Source organism: Natrix helvetica (genome assembly GCF_964273705.1).
Source record: "Natrix helvetica genome assembly, chromosome: 1".
Classification (NCBI taxonomy): domain Eukaryota; kingdom Metazoa; phylum Chordata; class Lepidosauria; order Squamata; family Natricidae; genus Natrix; species Natrix helvetica.
The window spans coordinates 243644224-243665247 of record NC_138548.1 but is presented as its reverse complement, the minus strand read 5'-3'; the positions used below and the strand labels follow the sequence as shown (position 1 = coordinate 243665247).

The following is a 21024-nucleotide window of genomic DNA, read 5'->3' as shown; positions in this document are numbered from 1 at the left end:
AAAGAGTTATCACTGCATATTCTGTCTGGGTTCTAATTGAAATTTCTGGCCGTTTCAGATTTTGTGGGGTTGTGGAATGGAGGTCTCCAAAAAATCTATTGCTCTCATTTCCACCTTTGTCGCATCTCCCCTCCTTTTGAATGATATCACCAAATAGCCCCCAAAAGCTCTCTAAATAATTTCTAAATCAACAGTCCTCAATTCCCCTCCCCCCGTTCCCCCAAATGTATCATCCTAACACCGTGATGGCGAAGCTATGGCACGCATGCCACAGGTGGCACGCGGAGCCATTTGTTAGGGCACATGAGGTGTTGCCCTGTCAGGTCCAGCGCACATGCATGCCCTGGCAAACTGACTTCTTTTGAGGCAGTTTTTTGCCCTCTGGAGCCTTCAGGAAAGCTCCAGAGGGCGAAAAACAGTCCTATGAGCAAACCGGAAGTCCGTTCCTGAACTTCCAGTTTGCCCTTAAGGCCATTTTTTGCACTCAGGAGGCTTAAGGGAAGCTCCTGAAGCCTCCTGAGGGCCTCCAGGGAGAGCAGGGGAGGCTGTTTTTGCCCTCCCCAGGTTGCTAGAAAGCCTTAGAGCCTGGCAAGGGGGAAAAAATCACGCCAAAAGCGGGGGGTGGAGGAAAGCGCTGGTCACACATAGCATTATGGGTGTGCCATATCTAGAAGGCATTAGCTGGGGGAGAACAGTCCTTGAAGAGGCTTTTCAGCCTCTTTAAATTTGAAGTTTGAGATTGAAAGACTGCCCATCTCTTGTGTGCATACACTTAGTTACGAATATGTTGGATAGGAAGAATTCTTAGCAAAGATCCCTAAGTTACATACTGTATGTGTATGAAGTAGGAACATGCTGAACTAAGGACGCAAAGGAGCAAGCATGGAAATGCATGCTGTACTTGTTGGTACCTCTTTCAAGAAAATGTATCTTCCTGGGCTCCCATGTTAGCTGCATGATCTTTAAAAAAATTGTGCTTGATTTTAGGAGGTAGTTTGTCCCACCCCGCCAGTGCCTTCTCAACTCAAATCCATATTTTCCAAACTTCACATGCCTATTACCCAAGCCCAGAAAAAAAAAAAAACAGCTTCTTTAAGGAAGTGCTGACAAGTGCAGTGTGCATACTCTGAAGCGTTGTTTGGCTTTGGATGCGAAGTGCTTCATGTCCCTAAACACCTACAATAGAAAGCCTTCTGTAACTTAGCGTCCTGGCTTAGAATTCTGGGAGCCACAGCCTTAACACATAGACTTGTGGATAATGTGGATATAATTTGGTCTGTTGCAGAAAGAAGACATAGAGAATTGCGGTTGAATTAAATGCATTCTGTGAAAAACAGTTGTTGGTCTGAACTAGAATACTGGAAGAAACCACCACTATAAAGTATTTTATACCTTGGTTCTTTTCTTTCCAGTGCTGATCCAAAACCTACAGAAGAAGATAGCAAAGCATGGAGTCAAGATAGCAATACCTGGGCTAGATGCTCTCATAAACGTCACACAAGCCGAAGTTGAGCAGAAGGGTCTTGCTCATATTCTTGCTGAAATCTGCCGCCTAGAGCTAAATGGAAACCTCTATTCAGAACTAGAACAGGTTGTGGCTCGGGAAAAGCTGCATCTTCAAGAAGACTCTCTTCTCAATGGCTTGCTGGATTTTGCTGAATTGAAGACTTGTGTAGATGTAGTGCTGGAGAATATCACCAGTCACAAGATGAGAATCATAGAGGTAACTATGAAACAATTCTACTGTCCCACTTGTTCTTTCTATGGGTGTGTTTCTCCCATGCATTAATACTGATAGTCCTTGCTTAACAATCACGTTTGAGACCGGAAACTTGATCATTAATTGAAGCAGTCAATAAGTGAAACCATGATTGTGCTTACAATCTTACTTGAGCTTTCCTTTGCTTTAAAGACTGAAAAGGTAGTAAACACAAGGATTGGTTAAAAAATCACTTTTTCATCACTGTTGCAACTACAAAGAATTGCTAAACAAGGCAACTGCTGAATAAGGACTACCTTTGTGTGTGTCTGTGTGTGTACCTACACACGCACAAATACACACTTTTATTGTGCTCTTTCAGGCTCTAGCAGGAGATGGACATCTATTCTCACGAGTTACAAGCATCTTAAACACCCAGCCCATGCTGCAACTAGACTACACTGCCACTGACCGAGTACTAAAAAATCTGACATCACATGAGAACGATTTGCAGGAAATCGGGGCCTCTATGGAGCAGTGGGATCCTGCCAGTCCTCCTCCTGGAAGCTTGACAAATGCTGATCTCCTAGTATGCAACTGCTCACTGAATGCTCTCAGCAAGCCAGCCGAAACACTTTCTAACATGGCAGCCACGGTGAAGGATGGTGGTTTTATCTTATTGCACACTCTTCTGAAAGGAGAAACGTTAGGAGAAATAGTTGCTTTTCTCACATCCCCAGGGCTTCAAGATAAACCAGGCCTTCTAAATCAGGTATGAAATATGCCCTCCCATTTCTCTACAGCTGCTTCAGAATGGTGTTGTCTCTTCTGGTTGAGGAATTCTAGGAACTGCCAACTCGGCACATCTATCTAAAAGATGTCAGATGGGATTTTTTTTTTTCTTTTACATTTCAGAGGGGGAAATCCATAGTGTAGTCTAAAAGGTTTTAAAAGTCTAGAGCAGAGTAGCCATAATGTATTTAAATAACTATTAGTCATGTCACTATCTACCTCAGACTGACAGGAATAAAAATCTCTTATCCATCTTTCCAAAGATTAGAAAATGACTCTTTACATAATAAAATAAAGACAGTAACCTGGAAAAAGACCAAGCTCTGATCCTGGTTACCTGAGTGACATACTTCCTACAAGAATTAAATATGAAAAGAAGCCATTTTGATAGATCCAGTAGGTACAGTGAAATTGACTAATGTGGGGGAAGGACAACAGACTGATAGGTAAATGCTTGTACACATCAGTGTGAAAGATTTAGGCTAAAGCTATCCCCTATACATTAATAATTAAATTGAATTCTCTGAGATTTACTTTTGAATCAGTATTAGACAATAAAACATAATTTTAAGTACCGGTTACTTCACAAGCTCACAAGCCCTAGATTATTCCATACAAGTTACCATTAAATATATTCTTAATGGCAGGTTAGTGATATAGTCTTCTAGAAGTAGCAGGTAGGTTAAAGGTAAGAGCATCAGTAAGAAACTAAATGATTGGCAACAGGACAGTTCCCTAACGTTTGTTTAGTAAATAACAAATGAGAAATATTACTCTTCAAGAATCACATGACTGGGTGATTTACGATAATTCTAATTTTCCTTGGTTTGGCAGGTAGAATGGGAGAACTTATTTAAGAAGGCTAGTCTAAATTTGGTAGCTGTGAAAAGATCATCTTTTGGCGCAGCAATCTTCTTATGCCGCAAGCCACTTCCTACCAAGAAGCCCATTTTCCTAGCGGTGGAAGAAACCAATTATAAATGGGTGGAACCTTTGAAGGTAAAAACGGAGAAGTACTTGATTTTCTTTCTTTTTCTAAAGTTTCCTAAAGTTTACAGCTGTCAGTTAACAGGATTTCAACTTTTAGTATACAAATCCTTTGAAATTTGAAAGTTGCTATTTTCATATTACGCATTATGGAAATCACTATTCCATGACAACTAAATAAGATATTTCTCTTTCAGCAAATGCTAGCAGAGCCTTCTGAACACTCTGTGTGGTTGACTGCAAATAAGTGTGGTACTTCTGGAGTTGTTGGTATGGTGAACTGTCTCCGTCAAGAACCTGGTGGACACAGAATCAGGTAGAACAATATAATATTTAGTGACACTATACATTTCTTAAAGTTACTTGGAAAAAATATGGAATAGACTAAACAGTGTCTTTTACTTCCTAGGTGCCTCTTCATCTGCAGTCTGAATGCTGCTTCTCCTAGCCCGCCCACCAATTCTTCTGCTAAAGAAATGCAAACAATTCTGCAAAATGATTTGGTCATGAATATTTACCGTGATGGAAAGTGGGGCTCTTTCAGACATCTCCCACTAAAGCAAGGTGAATTTTATTACAAAATGTAGAATGTGCTCACAAAAGGACAAGGGGGAAAAATGAACATTTGCTCCACTGTCTCTCACTTAATCTCTCTATTCTTTATAAATGTAAATAGTCTTCTTGTGACACTTGTCTCAGTTCTGGATAACAGTGAATGCCTTTTCGGTACAAATGAGTGGTGTGAATTGTCTTGTAGTGAGTTTACTTTAGAAACCCAAAGCCTTGGGAATGTTGGAATGGAATGTTCCATTCTAACTAATTAAGTCAGGCTCTTCCCAATGTTTAAGGAGAAAAATAAGTTTGTCACATTTGCACCTGTAAAATGAAAGAATGCTAAATTGTACATCTCCCAATCTCCTCCAGCTCAATCTGAAGAGATTACTGAATATGCATTTGTGAATGTTTTGACACGTGGGGATCTTTCCTCTCTTCGCTGGATTTCTTCCCCACTTCAGCATTTCTGCACAAGCAATCCCAATGTCCAGCTGTGCAAAATCCATTATGCGTCTCTAAATTTCCGAGACATTATGTTGGCCACAGGAAAACTCTCTCCAGATGCTATTCCTGGTAAGTTGCTTTTGTTTTAATAGAGGCTTTGCAGTATTTTAGTTTGCATGCATTAATTCACCTGTTTCTGAGAGAAACATATTACATATAAGTATTTAAATGAAAGAGATGCTTCCATTAAAATTGAATATAGATAAGTAGATGAAAACACAGCACAGTACAGTAATAGAGAACATGATGATTTGCAGAAAGACCTTGAAAAGTAGTTACCAATTATAACAGTTGAATAATTAAGTGCTGTGGCTTGTTACAAAGCAGCTTTGTAGTATTTTATAAAAAACATTTCCAGAAACTCCTCTCTACTTGAGTGTTCTTAAATTATTGCCTAATGATTAGAACCCATTGTCAGGATGAGTCTTAAATGGTATTAAAGTTATGAAAATATAAAAGTTTTCTATTATATATGTGTGTCCTAAGACAAACAATTTTATCATATATATATATATATATATATATATATATATATATATATATATATATATATGTCACCGTGAAAGACCGAAATTGGTGAATGTCGACATTCACTGGTGAATGTTGGTGAATGTCGACATTCACCGGTGAATGTCGACACATACCAATTTCGCTCTTTCACGGTGACATTTGTTACTGTGAAAGTCCAACGAGTCAGCGTACCGCTTTACTTTTCCTTTTCAATTCGCGGTCCTGGAAACTACTCGTTCTAACCGCCGAGGATCGCAGGTTTAAAAAAAAACACGCGAATAGAAGACGCTTAAAAGGAAGCGTCTTCCTTTTAAGGAAGTGTCAACAGGATAAGGGTATTAGGGTAAGGGTATTAGGGTAAGAGTGTCGGTTTAAAAAAAAAAACTCCGCGAATAGAAGACGCTTAAAAGGAAGCGTCTTCCTTTTAAGGAAGTGTCAACAGGATAAGGGTATTAGGGTAAGGGTATTAGGGTAAGGGTGTCGGTTTTAATTTCGGACATACACCAAGCGACTATGTGAATGTCGACATTCCGACATTCACCGGTGAATGTCGACATTCACCAGATTTCCGACTTTCACAGTAACACACACACACACTCACACACATATATATATTCTTCAAAAACTAGATTAACTCTTTGGCTAAGATAGTATAATATATGGCTTGATACAATATCTGTAGAAATAATTAGAGAATGGATATCTTCAGGAAAGAAATTTGATATTAACATAATAATGTTCTAAATTAGATAAAGAATAGGATCCGATTGGAGGTGAGCTGAATCCTTCCTGAATCTTATCCATACAGACTATCGCAAGAATAGGGCTAAAATTTCCACCGCCATCCCCACCCTAGAAACACTTTGAAATAAAATATTAAGATCATTTTTTAAATTAAGTCCACTTTCAAGTGGGATTCCTTGATGATGTGCCTATCTTGGAGATAAACTGCCTGCAATTGCCACTTTAAAATGTTCCTGCTGGAGAATCTTGTCAAACATTGACTACATGTCAAAATCAGAATTCTGGGGAAGAGCAGTGACCTTACCTGAGGAGAAATTGGAAAGTCATTGGGGGTCACATATTTGAAGCAATTACCAGTCTTTATGTGGGTTGAAGTCAGAAGTGGAAAATTTAATGCTACAGTCTTGATAGGCAGAACAAATACATTCAGTCAAATGCTAAACTGTTAAACATTAGAAATTATTTTCTTACATTGCAATTTCTAGCTGGGGATACTCAGTTGCAGATCAAAATTGACGTACATATCTCTCTTCATCAGCAATGTGCATGGGAAAGTTGAGACATCAGTATGGACATTAAAGTCCATAAATGTCTACCAGTAGCATGTCATTGGATCAGTTTCACAGGAACAGACAATTTTGTTTTCCAGGAAATTGGACACTGCAACAATGCATGTTAGGAATGGAGTTCTCAGGATATGACCCTGCAGGGAAAAGAGTAATGGGTTTGCTACCAGCTAAAGGACTTGCTACAGTGGTAGACTGTGACAAGAGATTCCTATGGGAAGTGCCACAAAACTGGTAAGTCTAGTTAATTGCATTTTCTATTTATCCCTACATTTGCAAAATATAATGGGATTTAATGTAAGAAACATTATGATTGGAGAAAATGCAGAGCCTTTGATTTTATTGGAGCCCACCAATTTTTATTTAGGATTCTTTTACCAAGCTAGGTGATGAATGCCTGGGGATCCTGGTAACTTAATTTTAAGAGACTGAACAGATTGTTAATATTTGCTCTACTTTAAGTACTTTTTAAAATTACATTCTGGAAATTAACATGTTCAGATCTGGCTTATGTAAAGAGGGAATACAGGGAGGAGAGAAAAAGCAACCAAGCAAATGTTTTCTGGCACAAATTTTCTATTACCACAACATTCTTACAATCAGCTGCTACTATAGAAAGAATTCTGGATGAAAAGATGCAGTTTAAAAATGGTGCACATAGTTGAATGGCCCCTTGAGAAAGAAAAGGGCAGATTCCAAGTTGCCTTTCTTCCTCACATGAGTTATGATGAAAACTGACAAGAGGGGTGGGAAATAGAGGTTTGTAGGCCTGCAAATAACTTCTTGCCATTTTTCAGGACCCTGGAAGAAGCAGCTTCTGTGCCAGTGGCCTACGCAACCGCTTACTATTCCTTGGTGGTTCGAGGGGGCATGAAGCAGGGCGACTCTGTCCTCATCCACTCAGCTTCAGGAGGTGTGGGCCAAGCTGCCGTTGCTGTTGCCCTAAGCATGGGCTGCCAGGTCTTTGCCACTGTGGGTACGTAACTGCCTTTTCATTGATTCAAACAACTGCTTCCGCCCTTCTTTCTATTTGTAACCTTTGTTTTCTTCTCTGAAGAATGAAAACATAGGAAACAATGTGGAATAATCTCCTCTCAGAATTTAGAATGACTCCAATTTGTTGACCTTTTAAAAGTCTTTAAAATCCTGCCTGTGTTCCTGAGCCTGCAGGTCTGCATTTACTGTTAACTAGCCAAATATCTTGGCCAGTTTATTTATTTTGGGTGGGGTTTTAAAAAATGTTTTTAATTGTTCTATGCTTTTGGAATTTTAAGCAGCTCAGAGCCTTGAGATGGGCAGCTACAGAAATTGAATAAATGAATGAATAAATAAGTTACTTGTTTTCAGAAACAAACATGACTTGAAGAACTGAGAAAAACAATGTTTCTTTTATTCCTTAAACATATTCCTTATTTGATAATATAAACTAAACCTGGGAGAAGTAAATAAGGACAGGTTGACTTTAAAAAAAAATTGCAGTAGATTAATTTCTATGTCTCTTCAGCCATCATCATCAGTTGCCAATTTATCAGAACAGTGCTGTGACTGGCATTATCCAATGGTGTCCATGAAATGAGAGAGATCAAAATCAAAATCTTCAAGATGGCAGGTGTGATGATCTAAGTCCCACCACCCCTTTGATATCTACATCAACATCAATCACACTTTCACAACAAAAGGACACATTTCAGTCACATTGTTGTAGCACCATCTTGCAGATTTTGACCCCACACTGTAGATGCTCATGGCATTCTCTGTCTTCCTTAAAAGGCTTCCAAAGAAGAAAGTGCTGTAAGATATTTGAATTGAGAGGAATACATTTTTCCTATTTTCAGGTTCCAAAGAAAAACGTGAATATCTCCAAAAAAGATTCCCTCAACTTGATGCAAATAGCTTTGCCAATTCTAGAAATACTTCCTTCGAACAACACATACTGAGAGTTACTAATGGCAGAGGTAAGTGTAAATACTGGAGGCAACCATCCCGCTATGGTAAAAATTTTAATTAGAAGCAAAGAGTGTAGATGACCAGGCAATGCAAATCTTGTAGGCTACTTTATTGACTTTGTTGAACATTTTTGCAGGTGTTGACCTTGTGTTAAACTCCTTATCAGAAGAGAAACTCCAGGCCAGCCTTCGTTGCCTTGCTCGTCATGGGCGCTTTTTGGAAATTGGCAAATATGACCTGTCCAATAACACACCTCTTGGTAAGATTTTTCAGCCTGAGAATCTATGTGTATGATATTTCTGGACTCTACTGGGCAGTTGTAGCACGAATTTAGTCATACCTTTTAGACGTATACCTTGATTTGAGCATAAAAAAGGCATGGCACAAATCAAAGCAGGCACTAACAGATGTCTTGAACCACCTCTTACCCTAAACATCTTTTTCTTAGCATTCTGATACTGTAATGCTTGTAACTAACTTTTTGAATGGAAGAGTTATGTGGTTGGAACTTCTAAAACTAGTTCATCTTAAATGTTACTTGTTTTATTTCAATTAAATTCATAGGAATCATTTCATAAAAAGGAGAGTGTCATTTTTTTCTAATCTGATTTTGCTCTGGTTCATTATTGATTGTTTTAAACATTTATGAGAATTTTGCTGGCAGCAAAAGCTACATTAAGGTAGAAGAGTCATAACTGCATTGCTTCTTGTAGGAATGGCTCTTTTCCTGAAGAACGTGGCTTTTCATGGAATTCTACTAGATGCTATTTTTGAAGACAAAAACAAAGACTGGGAAATTGTGTCCAACCTGCTAGAAGAAGGCATTAAAAATGGTGTAGTAAAACCTTTGCAGACTACTTTGTTTAACAGAGAAGAAATAGAAGCTGCCTTCAGATACATGGCACAAGGAAAACACATTGGAAAAGTGGTAATTCAGGTACGATCCAAGAAGGCTTTGGGAAAGCTGTACTATATAATTGTGAATATTGATACCTGCTGTGAATATCTGTAGAAAAAGGAGTGGGGAAGGGAGAGGGTAGGTTGAAGAATGGAGAAGCTGAGTTAGTATGTAGACTCCTGGGAGGGGAGGGGCAGGGTGGGCGGGGCCAGCCAAGAATGGGATTTGGGGGTTCTCCAAACTGCACAGTATCTTAGCTAGAGGTTCTCCTGAACCCCTGCGAACCCCCAGCAGCCCACTCCTGCATAACAGTCAAAGCAGTCCAACAATGGAACCAATTACTGAGGAAAATAGCGTGTTCCTTTTCCCTGGATATGTTCAAACACAAACTGGATAAGGATATTTAATTTGAACTTCTGCACTGAGAAGGGTGTTGTGAGAATTGTTAAAGACTCCCATATTGCCAGAATATACGGTTGCATCATCATCATCATCATCATCATCATCATCATGGACTTCAGAATCCAGACTGACAGGCACTTGGCCTACACCTGACATAATAATTGAAAAGAAAAAAAGTATGGTTCATTGACATTGCAATGCCTGATGATGCACGAATTGAAGATAAACAGCAAGAAAAAAAATCACAAAATACCGGGACTTGCAAATTGAGGTTGAGTGACTGTGGAAAAAGAAATCATGTGTTGTCCCAATTGTAATTGCAGCCCTTGGAGCAATACCTAAAGGGCTACCTCGCTATTTGAAAATTCTAAATTTACCTGACTTGAACATTCTGACTCTACAAAAAACCACCCTACTTGGAACAACTTAAATCCTCCGACGCTACCTTAACAGTTCCTAGGTCCTTGGTTAGGACTCGAGCTATTAGGCTACCAACCAGCCCCAAAGGCTGTGAATCTCACCAAAGATTAACAACAACAACAACAACAACAACAACAACAACAACATGATGATGATGATGATGATGATGATGATGATGGCACAAACCAGCAGTGGTAATTCCAGTGGTAATCGGCACACTGGGTGCTATTCCAAAAGCACTAGAATTACATTTAAAACAGTTAAAACTTGACAAAATCACCATCAGTCAAATGCAAAAAGCTGCACTGCTTGGATCCGCACGTATATTACGAAAATATGTTATGACGTCCTAGGCCCCTGGGTGGGGCCCGACTAGTAATCAATGCCAAATCCAGCGAAGCAACTGGCCGCTGTGATACAATTGCATAATAATAATAATAATAATAATAATAATAATAATAATAATAATAATAATAATAATAATAATAATAATAATAATAATAATAATAATAATAATAATAATAATAATATCCACCCATCTCAGTTGCATGCTAGCTATTGTATAATGAAAAATATTTAAAACCAAGACATTATGACCCATTTACAGGATAGCCTCCAGGATAGCCTTTCCAGCTATACTAATTTAGTGCTATTTCTGTTTAAAAAAGAGAGTGTGAGTCTGTTTTGAACTATATGATGAAATTGCTGCCTCTTTTTCTAGATCCATGAAGAAAAGAGCTCTCCCACAAAGGAACTTAGTTTAACACCGATTCCAGCCATCTCCCGAACATCTTGCCCACCAAACAAGTCATATATTATCACAGGAGGTCTTGGAGGATTTGGGCTTGAACTGGCTCAGTGGTTGGTTGAAAGAGGGGCAAAAATTCTGGTGCTGACATCTCGTTCAGGCATCAGGACAGGTATGTTGAGCAAATAATGGGGAAGACTGAGTTCCCTGATTCCAGATTGGAAATGCAAATTTTAGTTTTGCTCTTAGCAAAGGTTACATTTGAATCGAGACAGCAAGGAGTGGTTTGAGAAAGCTTAAGATGGAATTGTGAAATAATTGTGCGATAAACTTTTCATACTGCTAAAAGAAATTAGCAGTTCATATGGAGCAAGAGCAAAAATGCATTTTTAAAGAATCTAACAGTTAAGGGAAAGGGAGAATATACTAATCATAACATAAAGGACAATTGTGGTATTCTTGTTTCTTCCAGTTGTAGAAAAAAACCCCAATCATTTTCAATGAAGGGGGAAAATCAGAAATAAAAATTAAATTATGGAAGTTAATGTAATTAAACTGAATTATACCACCTTTTAAGATCTTGCATGCAAAGATAAAGAGTGAATACAGTACTGCTAGAGTACTAAGAAAAAAAAACATCAATATTTTGAACATAGATTTTTGCACACACTCACACAAAGACTTCATTTCCTGTTATCCCTAGTAACAAGATTCTTTTTTAAATATATATTTTTATTGAAGAAATTTTTAACAAAAATATAAAAGCAATACAAGTGTTAAAGAAACAAAAAGAAAATAAGGAAGAATGGTGTATAAGTAAGAAAACAAAGAAAAGAAAATATATATATAAAGAAGCAGCTTCCAATTTTTTTGCCAGTGATTATAAATACATTTGTATTTTACTCTCTCTCTATTGTTACATCACAATTTCATTTTTCCATCAAATAATGCTCAAACTCATAAATCACAAGCACATTTCCCCCCTTTTTTCTTTCTCTACAAAGTTAATTTTGCCAACTCCCAGTAATGTAGGCTTATCTCAGAAAGAAACAATGATGTATCCTATGATTATCAGTAGGATCATTATGATCATAAAAACGGATTTATTTCCCCATTTGGTTATCAGACATGTGTGTGCATGTAAAACAGAAGATAAATTCCTGCTTCTTCCGTTTACCTTCATCAGCAGAATGGGGAAGTAAATGTTGTCGTCATTCAGTCGCTAAGTTGTGTCTGACTCTTCTCAACCCCATGGAGCATGGCATGCCAGCCCCCCCCCCTCCACTATCTCCAGGAGTTTGCCTAATTCATATTCATATTAATTGCGTTGATGATTTTATACCCCAAAATATAGCATAATTGCAGCTAGATTTCGGACTCTCCTGATTTTCAGGTTATCAGGCTAAACGAGTGCACGAATGGAAACAGCTTGGAGTCCAGGTTCTCGTGTCAACCAGTGATGTTGCTACTCTTGAGGGAGCCCAGCAGTTAATACAAGAGGCTTCTCAACTAGGGCCTGTTGGGGGTATTTTCAATTTGGCGATGGTGAGTGACAGGCTATTGGCATGGCCATAGTTCTGTTAATTTCTTCTCTGCTGTTTAATTCTCTTCAGATTCGTTTTATTTGACTGTTTATTGTGGACCACTCTAGAAACAGAAAGATCTGACCTCTGTCCCCAAAGATTTGACCATTCTTGTATCTTCCATTTTTTAAAACCTTTACTTTATCCTATTTTCTCATCAGTTTTCAGATTTAAAAAAAGTATGTCTGAAAAACTAATGAACTTTTTTGCAGATACTCTTCTTAATTTATGTATATTTTGTAGACAGTTTTGCTTAGGGTACATAATTTGGCAAGCATTTTTAGCAGATACAGTGCTTTCAGTATGTTGTTTCGCTAACATAGTTTTTGAGGCAGATATGTTTGGTGAAAGTTTTTTTTTTTTTACCAAATATATGCAATTTTGAATGTTTTTTAAAAAATTTGAAATGTAGTGAAGTGTAATGCTCTGGAGGTGTGTGGCTGTTTCAGTTTGTATAGTGTTAATTAGATGGGCTCATCTTAACCTATGAGTGAATATCTCCCTATCTAATCTTCAGCATTCCTCAGCCAAAACCATAATCACATAGTGCCTCAAACAAGAGAAGTAATCAAATGATTTTTTAAAAAATTTTTCCCCTAGAGTTTGAATTGAGAAGGAAAGATTGTAAGGGAAAAAAGGACACTGCAGTAATATGGAAAAAGATATATTGGACATTGGTTGAATGGAAACGCTAATATATACTTCAACATTATCTTGGTTGGATGATTATCTTAGAGCTGTCTAGATTTTATCTTCAAAGACTGTTTGTCTTTCTTAAAATATTAATATTAAATAATTAACAAAGGGCTAATATATCTGAAAACTGGTGGTGGTTTAACTCTTGCCTGCAGTGCAAGAGGATTGCCTAATTCTTTTTTCATCTGCTCCACCCAATCAATATTTACTATTTTTATTTCCATAAAATGTGCACATTAACTGTAAAGATAATTATGAGGTAGGTCCTTACTGTATAGCATAGCTGTTTTGAAATGGGACCAAAATATTTTTGTAAGTTTGAGAAATTTGTTGCTGTTTCTATAGGTGCTGAAAGATGCTATGCTGGAAAATCAGACCCCAGAACTTTTCTGTGATGTCAACAAACCCAAGTATTTGGGCACACTTAATTTGGACCAGTAAGTAGCATGCGAAGAACTTAAAGCTGATAATGGTGATCAAGTGGAGCATCTCTTTGAAAGTAAATAATAATCTTGTTTGTTTTCTTATTCCAGAGTAACCCGCCAAAGGTGCCCCAAACTGGATCACTTTGTAGCCTTCTCTTCAGTAAGCTGTGGAAGAGGAAATGCTGGCCAAAGTAATTACGGTTTTGCCAACTCTACTATGGAACGTATCTGTGAACAGCGGCGACATGATGGCCTTCCTGGTAATAATCATTTTTCCACCTTGACAAATTGGATTTAAAAAGACATAAATTAAAGGAAGATTAGATAGACTTAAGTACATGTCATCTGATTTCTCCAACACATTACCACATCCTTATGCTCATAAACAATAATATTCTTATCTTGTTGTTTTATGCCTGCCTCTTTAATAACTGCCACATCTTCTTTTTTCCCTTCAGGTCTAGCAATCCAGTGGGGTGCCATTGGTGATGTAGGAATTGTTTTGGAAACAATTGGCACAAATGACACTGTGATTGGGGGAACTCTACCCCAAAGGATCAGCTCATGCTTGGATGTGTTGGATCACTTCCTCAACCAGCCTCACGCTGTCATGTCCAGTTTTGTCTTAGCAGAAAAAATGTTGGCCAAAAATGATGGAGGTAGCCAGAGGGATCTTGTGGAAGCTGTTGCTCACATTCTTGGTGAGTATCACTGAGAACAGCAAATTCAGAGCCATCTGATCCTAGGGAGAATGCTAAGCCAGAGGACAGGAATGATGGCAGAGGAGCCATGTCATCTAAAAGGGGGTGGGGGTGGGAAATATGTATTGTACACTAAGTAGGTTAATTGTAGATTTGAAATAGTTCTGTTTGCAGCTTCTGTGTTATTGTTTATTCTGTTTTTTCACACAATCCATTGCTATTATTCCATAATTTCATTTAGTTGTTTGCAAAGTATACTGTGATCCTGATTTAAACATGCATCCTACACTTATGAAATTAGCAGAAAGTCAGGTCTGTTATTTTCTGAAGACGATTTCACAGAGCTGGAGAGCTTCTGCAAGAAGTGTCTATAGGGATTTGTAATGAAGATGTTATTATGTTACAGATGGAGAAATTGAGGTTGCTGTACGTCAAATAGTAGTAGATGTGGGAGAAAGAGAAATCAGTAATGCAGAGGAGTGTCTGTAAAGATGTGAACTGATATAGTACTTCTCTCTTCTTGAAAACATAAAAGAAGGCAGAAAATAATCAGAGTTACCGAAACTGAAGCTCAGAATCAAAATAACACCACAAATTATCTATAAAGAACACGCATAGGCTGGAGTTTCTAAAATAAGAAATTAATATAAAATGACTTAGTAGAAAGTTAGAAGTGAAAAGGATTAATTGCTGAAATAGTGTAGGCTTTCACTACTGCTCATGTTGTAACATGATTTAAATGCTAGTCATGATTTTTTAAAACGCAAGGAGGTTTTTTGCTGAGAAAGCAACATTCCCTCTTTCCCATTCCCCTCTCTCCATCCCTCCCTTCCCTTCTCTCTCACTTGTTGTATGCTATTGCTTTGATTTGCATGACTCAGTCACGATCTCTTGGATAGCCGATAATGCCCTGTGTTGTTCCATGGCAAATGTTGTTTATGTATATATAGCCATTGCTGAGCTCTTTCACTTTTTAATTTACTTTTATTCATTATTAGTAATCCAGCTCCTTTGCATTCAACTATGTGCACTTCATATACATTTATATTTCATCCTTAGTGGATCAGGGATTGTCTGAGGTTTTGCAAGTTCTATCATTTCTAAAAGTTAGGATGGAAATCTGAGGACTTGATGTCATGTCATCTGAGAATATGCAGTCTCAAGGTCTTAGTTCTCTTAAACTGTCTGTGTAACTATGTGTATTGCAAAGATAGAGAAGAAACGGGGTAGTACAGAAAAGGTTAAGCAGTGTAGCAAACTATCCCTTGGGTTCTGAATCCCATCCTCCACCAAGGTGTCTCATCATCCCAGATGCCTCCCATGGCGTCCCAGATGACTTCTCTCATAGGTTAATTGCCTTTTTTCAATTCCATACCCTGCTTAAATTTTAAACAAAATGATCTGTAGAATGTATATACAAAAAGTTGAAATGTCGCTGACCACACTGAAAGAACTGTATTTTAAATATTGCCTAAAAGATAGCTGCCCTTTATCTCAAATCATGTTTCATGCATTCCATTAGACTTATATAATAGCAATCCCATCAAGAGATGCCAAGTCAGTAAAATGAGAAAAGCTGTCAAACAAGTGCTAAATCTTGAAGAGACAGCCTAAAAGGGCCGTTCCCATATGACATTAAGCAAGCTTTTCTTTTCTTCAGGTGTCCGTGATGTGAACAGTCTGAATGCTGACACCTCTCTGGCTGATTTGGGTTTGGATTCCCTGATGGGAGTTGAAGTACGCCAGACATTGGAGCGGGACTATGATATTGTCATGTCAATGAGAGATGTACGGTTGCTTACCATTAACAAACTACGGGAATTTTCTTCTAAATCTGGGCCTCAGGACAGTAAGTGTGTATATCAACTAGACAGACCTGGGTATTTTATAGCCCCAGACCACATCCAACCCTTTGGTTGACCCTTCCCAGCCTCTTTGGATTGCTTTTATTTAGAAGGTGACTGCTATTTTTTCTTCAGTTTAAATATGTGCATGGATGCATGCCTAAGCACCTTCATGGCCCTCTTGGATCGACCCTCCACAACAGTTTTTTTTTTTAAGTTTTTAAGTTATATTTTTATTGTTTCATATAAATATATTGAATAAGTGTAATTGTCCTGGCATTCCACTTACCATAAAACAAAAGTAAAAACAGAATAACATATATACTATTTCAAACAGTACTAGTGTTGTACAAAAGTTTCTGACCATCATATTCCAGTAGTCTTAATTTCTCTTGTGGACTCTTGAGAAAATTAATTGCCAACCCCTGACCTACCATCTGTCCCACTTTTAATGATGACAGAGAAAAAAGAAGATAAAAGCAGATAAAACTATGTTTTTTGCCCAGGCAGTATTTTACGTATATTTTATGTATAAGCTGTAGTCTGACTTTCAGGGGTATGTTCTTTTATCTAAAAGCAAAACTATATGGGAACCCATTCTCAGAATTTCTGAATCAGAGTTGGCTTGAATCCTAGTAGTTCAGAAGTCAAAGTTTAAAAAAAATATTTAGGCTTGTGCCCATCTTATAAACTTTGTACTTCACTGTATGAATGTATCTGTATCTTATCTTTAGTATTATCCCAGGAAACCAAAGGCAGAGTGGATTTGAATAGCCTCTTGGTTAATCCAGATGGACCAACAATAATACCACTCAATGAGGTGAAGAACACTGAGTCTCCACTCTTCCTTATTCATCCCATTGAGGGATCCATCGCTGTCTTCAACACCCTTGCCTCAAAGCTCCACATACCAAGCTATGGGCTCCAGTGTACCAAAGGTAGCTATTGTATTTTAACACATTTATCAAATCGCCAAACAATATGATAACACACTGCTGTGCTGATATAAAAAGATTTCATTTAAAAAAAAAAAAACAACTATAAGCAGAGGAAGACAACATCATTATCTATGTTTTATCAAAATTCCTATTAGGCTGGCTTGGATTTTTATTGCAGGATGATAAATGTGCTAGTCGAGTGCCTGACTCTTTTTCTTAACTTTGTTGCTTTCTATCATTAGCTGCTCCATTGGACAGCATACAGAACCTGGCATCCTATTACATTAACTGTATAAAAGAGATACAGCCAAAAGGCCCTTATCGAATTTCTGGATACTCCTTTGGTGCCTGTGTAGCCTTTGAAATGTGTTGTCAGCTCCAAGCTCAGCAAAATCCTACCTACCTACCCAACAGCCTCTTCCTGTTCGATGGCTCTCACTCCTATGTAGCAGCACATACTCAGGTAAGAGAGTCAAGGTCTAGCTACCAGTACTCCTTGGCTGATCAGCATGTACCTATTTTGTTGCGCATGCACATAGCACTCAAATTTATGAGATGACTTCATTTCCTATTCCAACAATGTCTTCTGTAATACAAATTAGTGACCATAACATTCAATTGTTACCTCATTGTTTTACACAGGATTCTTCGGGAAATATTCCTATTCTGGGAGAATTCATAATTAGAAATTATCTCAGTGTAGTAGCCATTTTTAACTTGTGTGTAGTTTCCTAATAATTGTAATTGGGTTTTATCATTATGTTCTGTGCGTTTAAAATTCTTGTCATGAAAATTATCTTTTGAATCATTCCCCATTTCCAGAGTTACAGAGCTAAGCTAACCCCAGGAAATGAAGGTGAAACAGAGACAGAAGCAATGTGTGCCTTTGTCCAGCAGTTCTCTAGCATGGAGTACAATAAGGTAATGATAGTTGATACTGTTCACTGTTATAGAACGTATGCGTGCATGTAGACATAAAGATATTTACTATAAGTGTGTGTGTGCGTGTGTATTTCCCTTTAATAAGTACACCGTATTTTGTAGTAACCCTTTGATTGATTGATTGATTTATCTGTATTATTTGCAGTTGCTGGAGATTCTTTTGCCCCTACCAAATTTGGAAGCTCGTGCTACTGCTGCAGCAGACCTGATTACTCAAAATCACAAAGATATCAGCCATGAGGCACTCACTTTTGCTGCTGTTTCCTTTTACAACAAACTAAAGGCAGCAGACAAGTATGTACCAGAATCCAAATATCACGGCAATGTGACACTGCTGAAAGCAAAGACCCACAATGAATATGGAGAAGGTCTTGGAGGAGACTACAGGCTTTCAGAGGTTAGTCTGAAAAATTACATGACCATGGCTTTTCACCTAGTAGGTTTTCTAATTTTAAAGAAACTTCAGCTGCACTACTGATGTGTTAATAGGTAGAAATAAGTCGTATTCATTTAGCATGTATAAATGTTGATCCATCATCCTGTCTCTTACTAAATGCCATGATTCTCCCAAAATAATGGTGTATTAACTTTTAACTTATTTTAACCAAGTTAGATAGCCAAGAAAATTTAGAATACAAAATCACTGTGAACTCTTATCTGAAGTGCTTAAGAGATTTTCAAGAACAATCAATCACTTTTCATTCTTAACTGCCATACTTTCCAAAATGGAATAATTGCAAGCATCTGGTGACTGCTAATCACACCAAACCTTATCTGAATGGTGCACAGAAAAAGAATTAGTTAAAAAATAAAGATTCTCCCTTTCTTCATCATTAAAGTTAGAATGAATAGTGAATCACAGGATGAGATCTACATGGTATCTTTTCCCCTCTTGCCCTTTTTTGGCACTCTTCCATAATTGCCGGACTTTGAAGCAACTATAAATATATATGATGCCACTCTCTATTGATTTGATGCAAATATAGCCACAATCTACCCAGTATTCGCTATAGCTAAAGATACAGTTTAATGGTTTCTAAGAATGGATATGTGAAAGAAACGGGAACAAAAATACCTTGCTTTTGTTGTGACTGATTAAAAGAGATCCAGGAAAGAAATATGGGAAGAAATATACAGAAAAGATCCAACATTACATGGGAAGAACATTTAAGATCTCAAGCAAGCATTTCTGGCTGAAATTTGTAATGTTTTCTTCTACATCTTTATACCCTTTGCAGGTCTGCGATGGGAAGGTGTTTGTCCATGTTGTTGAAGGAGACCATCGTACTATCCTAGAAGGAGAAGGCGTTGAATCTATCATTGGGATCATTCACAGCTCAATAGCAGAATCTCGGGACAGTGTTCGAGAAGGCTAGATACTTCTGAAAGCTAGATAACCCCAAGAACTTTGTCATCTGCTCTACAGCCAAGCCTAGAAAGTCTTATTGATCAGCATCTCTTTCCAGTACAGTAACATTCTTGTTGCGCAGTTGCAAGGAACAATTCTGATGGCAACAATCTACATCATTTGGCAGAGAAACACAAAATTAGGGGCAGACGTGTGTATGTGTGTTGTACTATGTATTGTATTGTATTGTATTGTCTAGAAGTATTCCAAAGGATAAAATGGAATTAACCAAGTCGAGTGACCAAGGATGGAAGCTACAACTGATTTTGGAGACACCTATGTCTGTGAAGGGTCAGTCTGTAGCAATAACTACATTAATTCCACTGAGGCTCTTTTGTACCTATTATTTTTAATAATAGTCTAGGTATTTATTGCATTGTTATTTTACTAGAAGTGCGTTGTTTTAATTTGTAACTGACTAAACAATAAGAATGAAATACTCTATTTAAGAGTATATTTTTCTCCTGCTTGATCATCTTTTTTTAAAAAAAGAATTAAACTAAAATTTCTTTTAAACTCACGTCATTTAGAGAGAAAAGAAGGCTCCCCACACAAGCAAAGCCTTTCTCTGCTTTGCTTAGTATGGGCTTCTTTTGAAAAATTGCCAAACTTTTATTCAGGTTCTGATGTAAGGATATGGTAATTCTGGGCATATATAAATATATACTGTATATTGGCCAAGAGTGAGATCAAAACTTAAAATACTTCCTTCACTTATTTGGGAATGCATAAATTAAGTATATACAATCTTCCAAGCCCAACGTAAACATCTTCCCAAAATGCTTTTGGTTTAGTTTGTTTATTCCCTATTTGCTTATTTCCCTATTTGATTTACAGAGTTTCTTGTTGACAAGAATCTGAATCCTTCTTTCCCCATTCTTCAAGCAGAACCTGGTGGTAATTTTCAATATCTGCAAAACATCCTATGTAAAAATAATTGAAAAATTATTGGAGTTGATTACATTTCTTCTTTTATTTTTGCCTCTTTTGTGTTGGAGATGATCGTAGAAGAGTCAGTGCATTTCTGCTGCAATAATGATACAGTGGAGATACTCTGAAAAACCAGCAATGAGAAGAGCTGTAGTGCCTCTCCAAACTCTTTAGAGTCCAGTATCTCAGCTGGATTATTTTACTAGCATCGGGGCACACATATTTCATACTTGCTGAGAAGGAGTTGGCTAGCCATCCTCTGTGGACATGCAGCTAAATGCATGCTTTTAGTTCTTAATTAAGAAGTCCTTCGAAATCAAAAATGGGAAAAAATATGTCAATTGTGTTTGTGCTTCCCCCCCCCCTTTTATGTTTACTTTAGGAAAAACTCTATGCATCTTTTTTTTCTGCAGCTGTTCTTGAATTAAACACTTTAAATCTGCCATATCGTTCATTGTCTATTTTTACATATTTTCCACTTTTCTTTGCTTAAAAAAGAAAAAGAAAAATAGATCTCGATATATTCAGATTGGAGTAATTGATTGACCGCACATACATGTTTTCCAAGTATCTTAATCTGTGTTTTCCATTTACTTTAATATTTAAAGCTGGTAAAAACAAAAATTATGCTACAGTACTGTAGCATATGAATACCAATAGTAACTTCCCAGCAGGCTTTTGACAAGCAAGTCAGTGGGAGAAGCCAGATTCATTTAAGAACCACATGCTTTACTTAAGAGGTGCAGTCATTCACTTAACAACTGCAGCAGAAAAGGTCATAAAAT

The 21024-nt window shown here is 37.5% G+C and overlaps 1 protein-coding gene across 1 annotated transcript in view; it reads left to right on the top strand.

Annotated features, from left to right (window-relative positions):
• FASN (fatty acid synthase) overlaps positions 1 to 20682 on the top strand; it is a 55726-nt gene extending 35044 nt beyond the window's left edge. Inside the window, exons 22-43 of the mRNA XM_081936885.1 lie at positions 1413 to 1723; positions 2082 to 2471; positions 3326 to 3490; positions 3676 to 3794; positions 3888 to 4042; positions 4403 to 4606; positions 6441 to 6591; positions 7155 to 7333; positions 8193 to 8312; positions 8441 to 8563; positions 9018 to 9241; positions 10746 to 10944; positions 12166 to 12317; positions 13397 to 13488; positions 13585 to 13736; positions 13935 to 14177; positions 15838 to 16026; positions 16756 to 16959; positions 17202 to 17422; positions 17782 to 17880; positions 18047 to 18298; positions 19140 to 20682. Coding sequence (XP_081793011.1) covers positions 1413 to 1723; positions 2082 to 2471; positions 3326 to 3490; positions 3676 to 3794; positions 3888 to 4042; positions 4403 to 4606; positions 6441 to 6591; positions 7155 to 7333; positions 8193 to 8312; positions 8441 to 8563; positions 9018 to 9241; positions 10746 to 10944; positions 12166 to 12317; positions 13397 to 13488; positions 13585 to 13736; positions 13935 to 14177; positions 15838 to 16026; positions 16756 to 16959; positions 17202 to 17422; positions 17782 to 17880; positions 18047 to 18298; positions 19140 to 19277 — 4082 coding nt within the window. The 3' untranslated portion in view covers positions 19278 to 20682. The remainder of the gene's footprint in view (positions 1 to 1412; positions 1724 to 2081; positions 2472 to 3325; positions 3491 to 3675; positions 3795 to 3887; positions 4043 to 4402; positions 4607 to 6440; positions 6592 to 7154; positions 7334 to 8192; positions 8313 to 8440; positions 8564 to 9017; positions 9242 to 10745; positions 10945 to 12165; positions 12318 to 13396; positions 13489 to 13584; positions 13737 to 13934; positions 14178 to 15837; positions 16027 to 16755; positions 16960 to 17201; positions 17423 to 17781; positions 17881 to 18046; positions 18299 to 19139) is intronic.
• Positions 20683 to 21024: the final 342 nt, after the last annotated feature.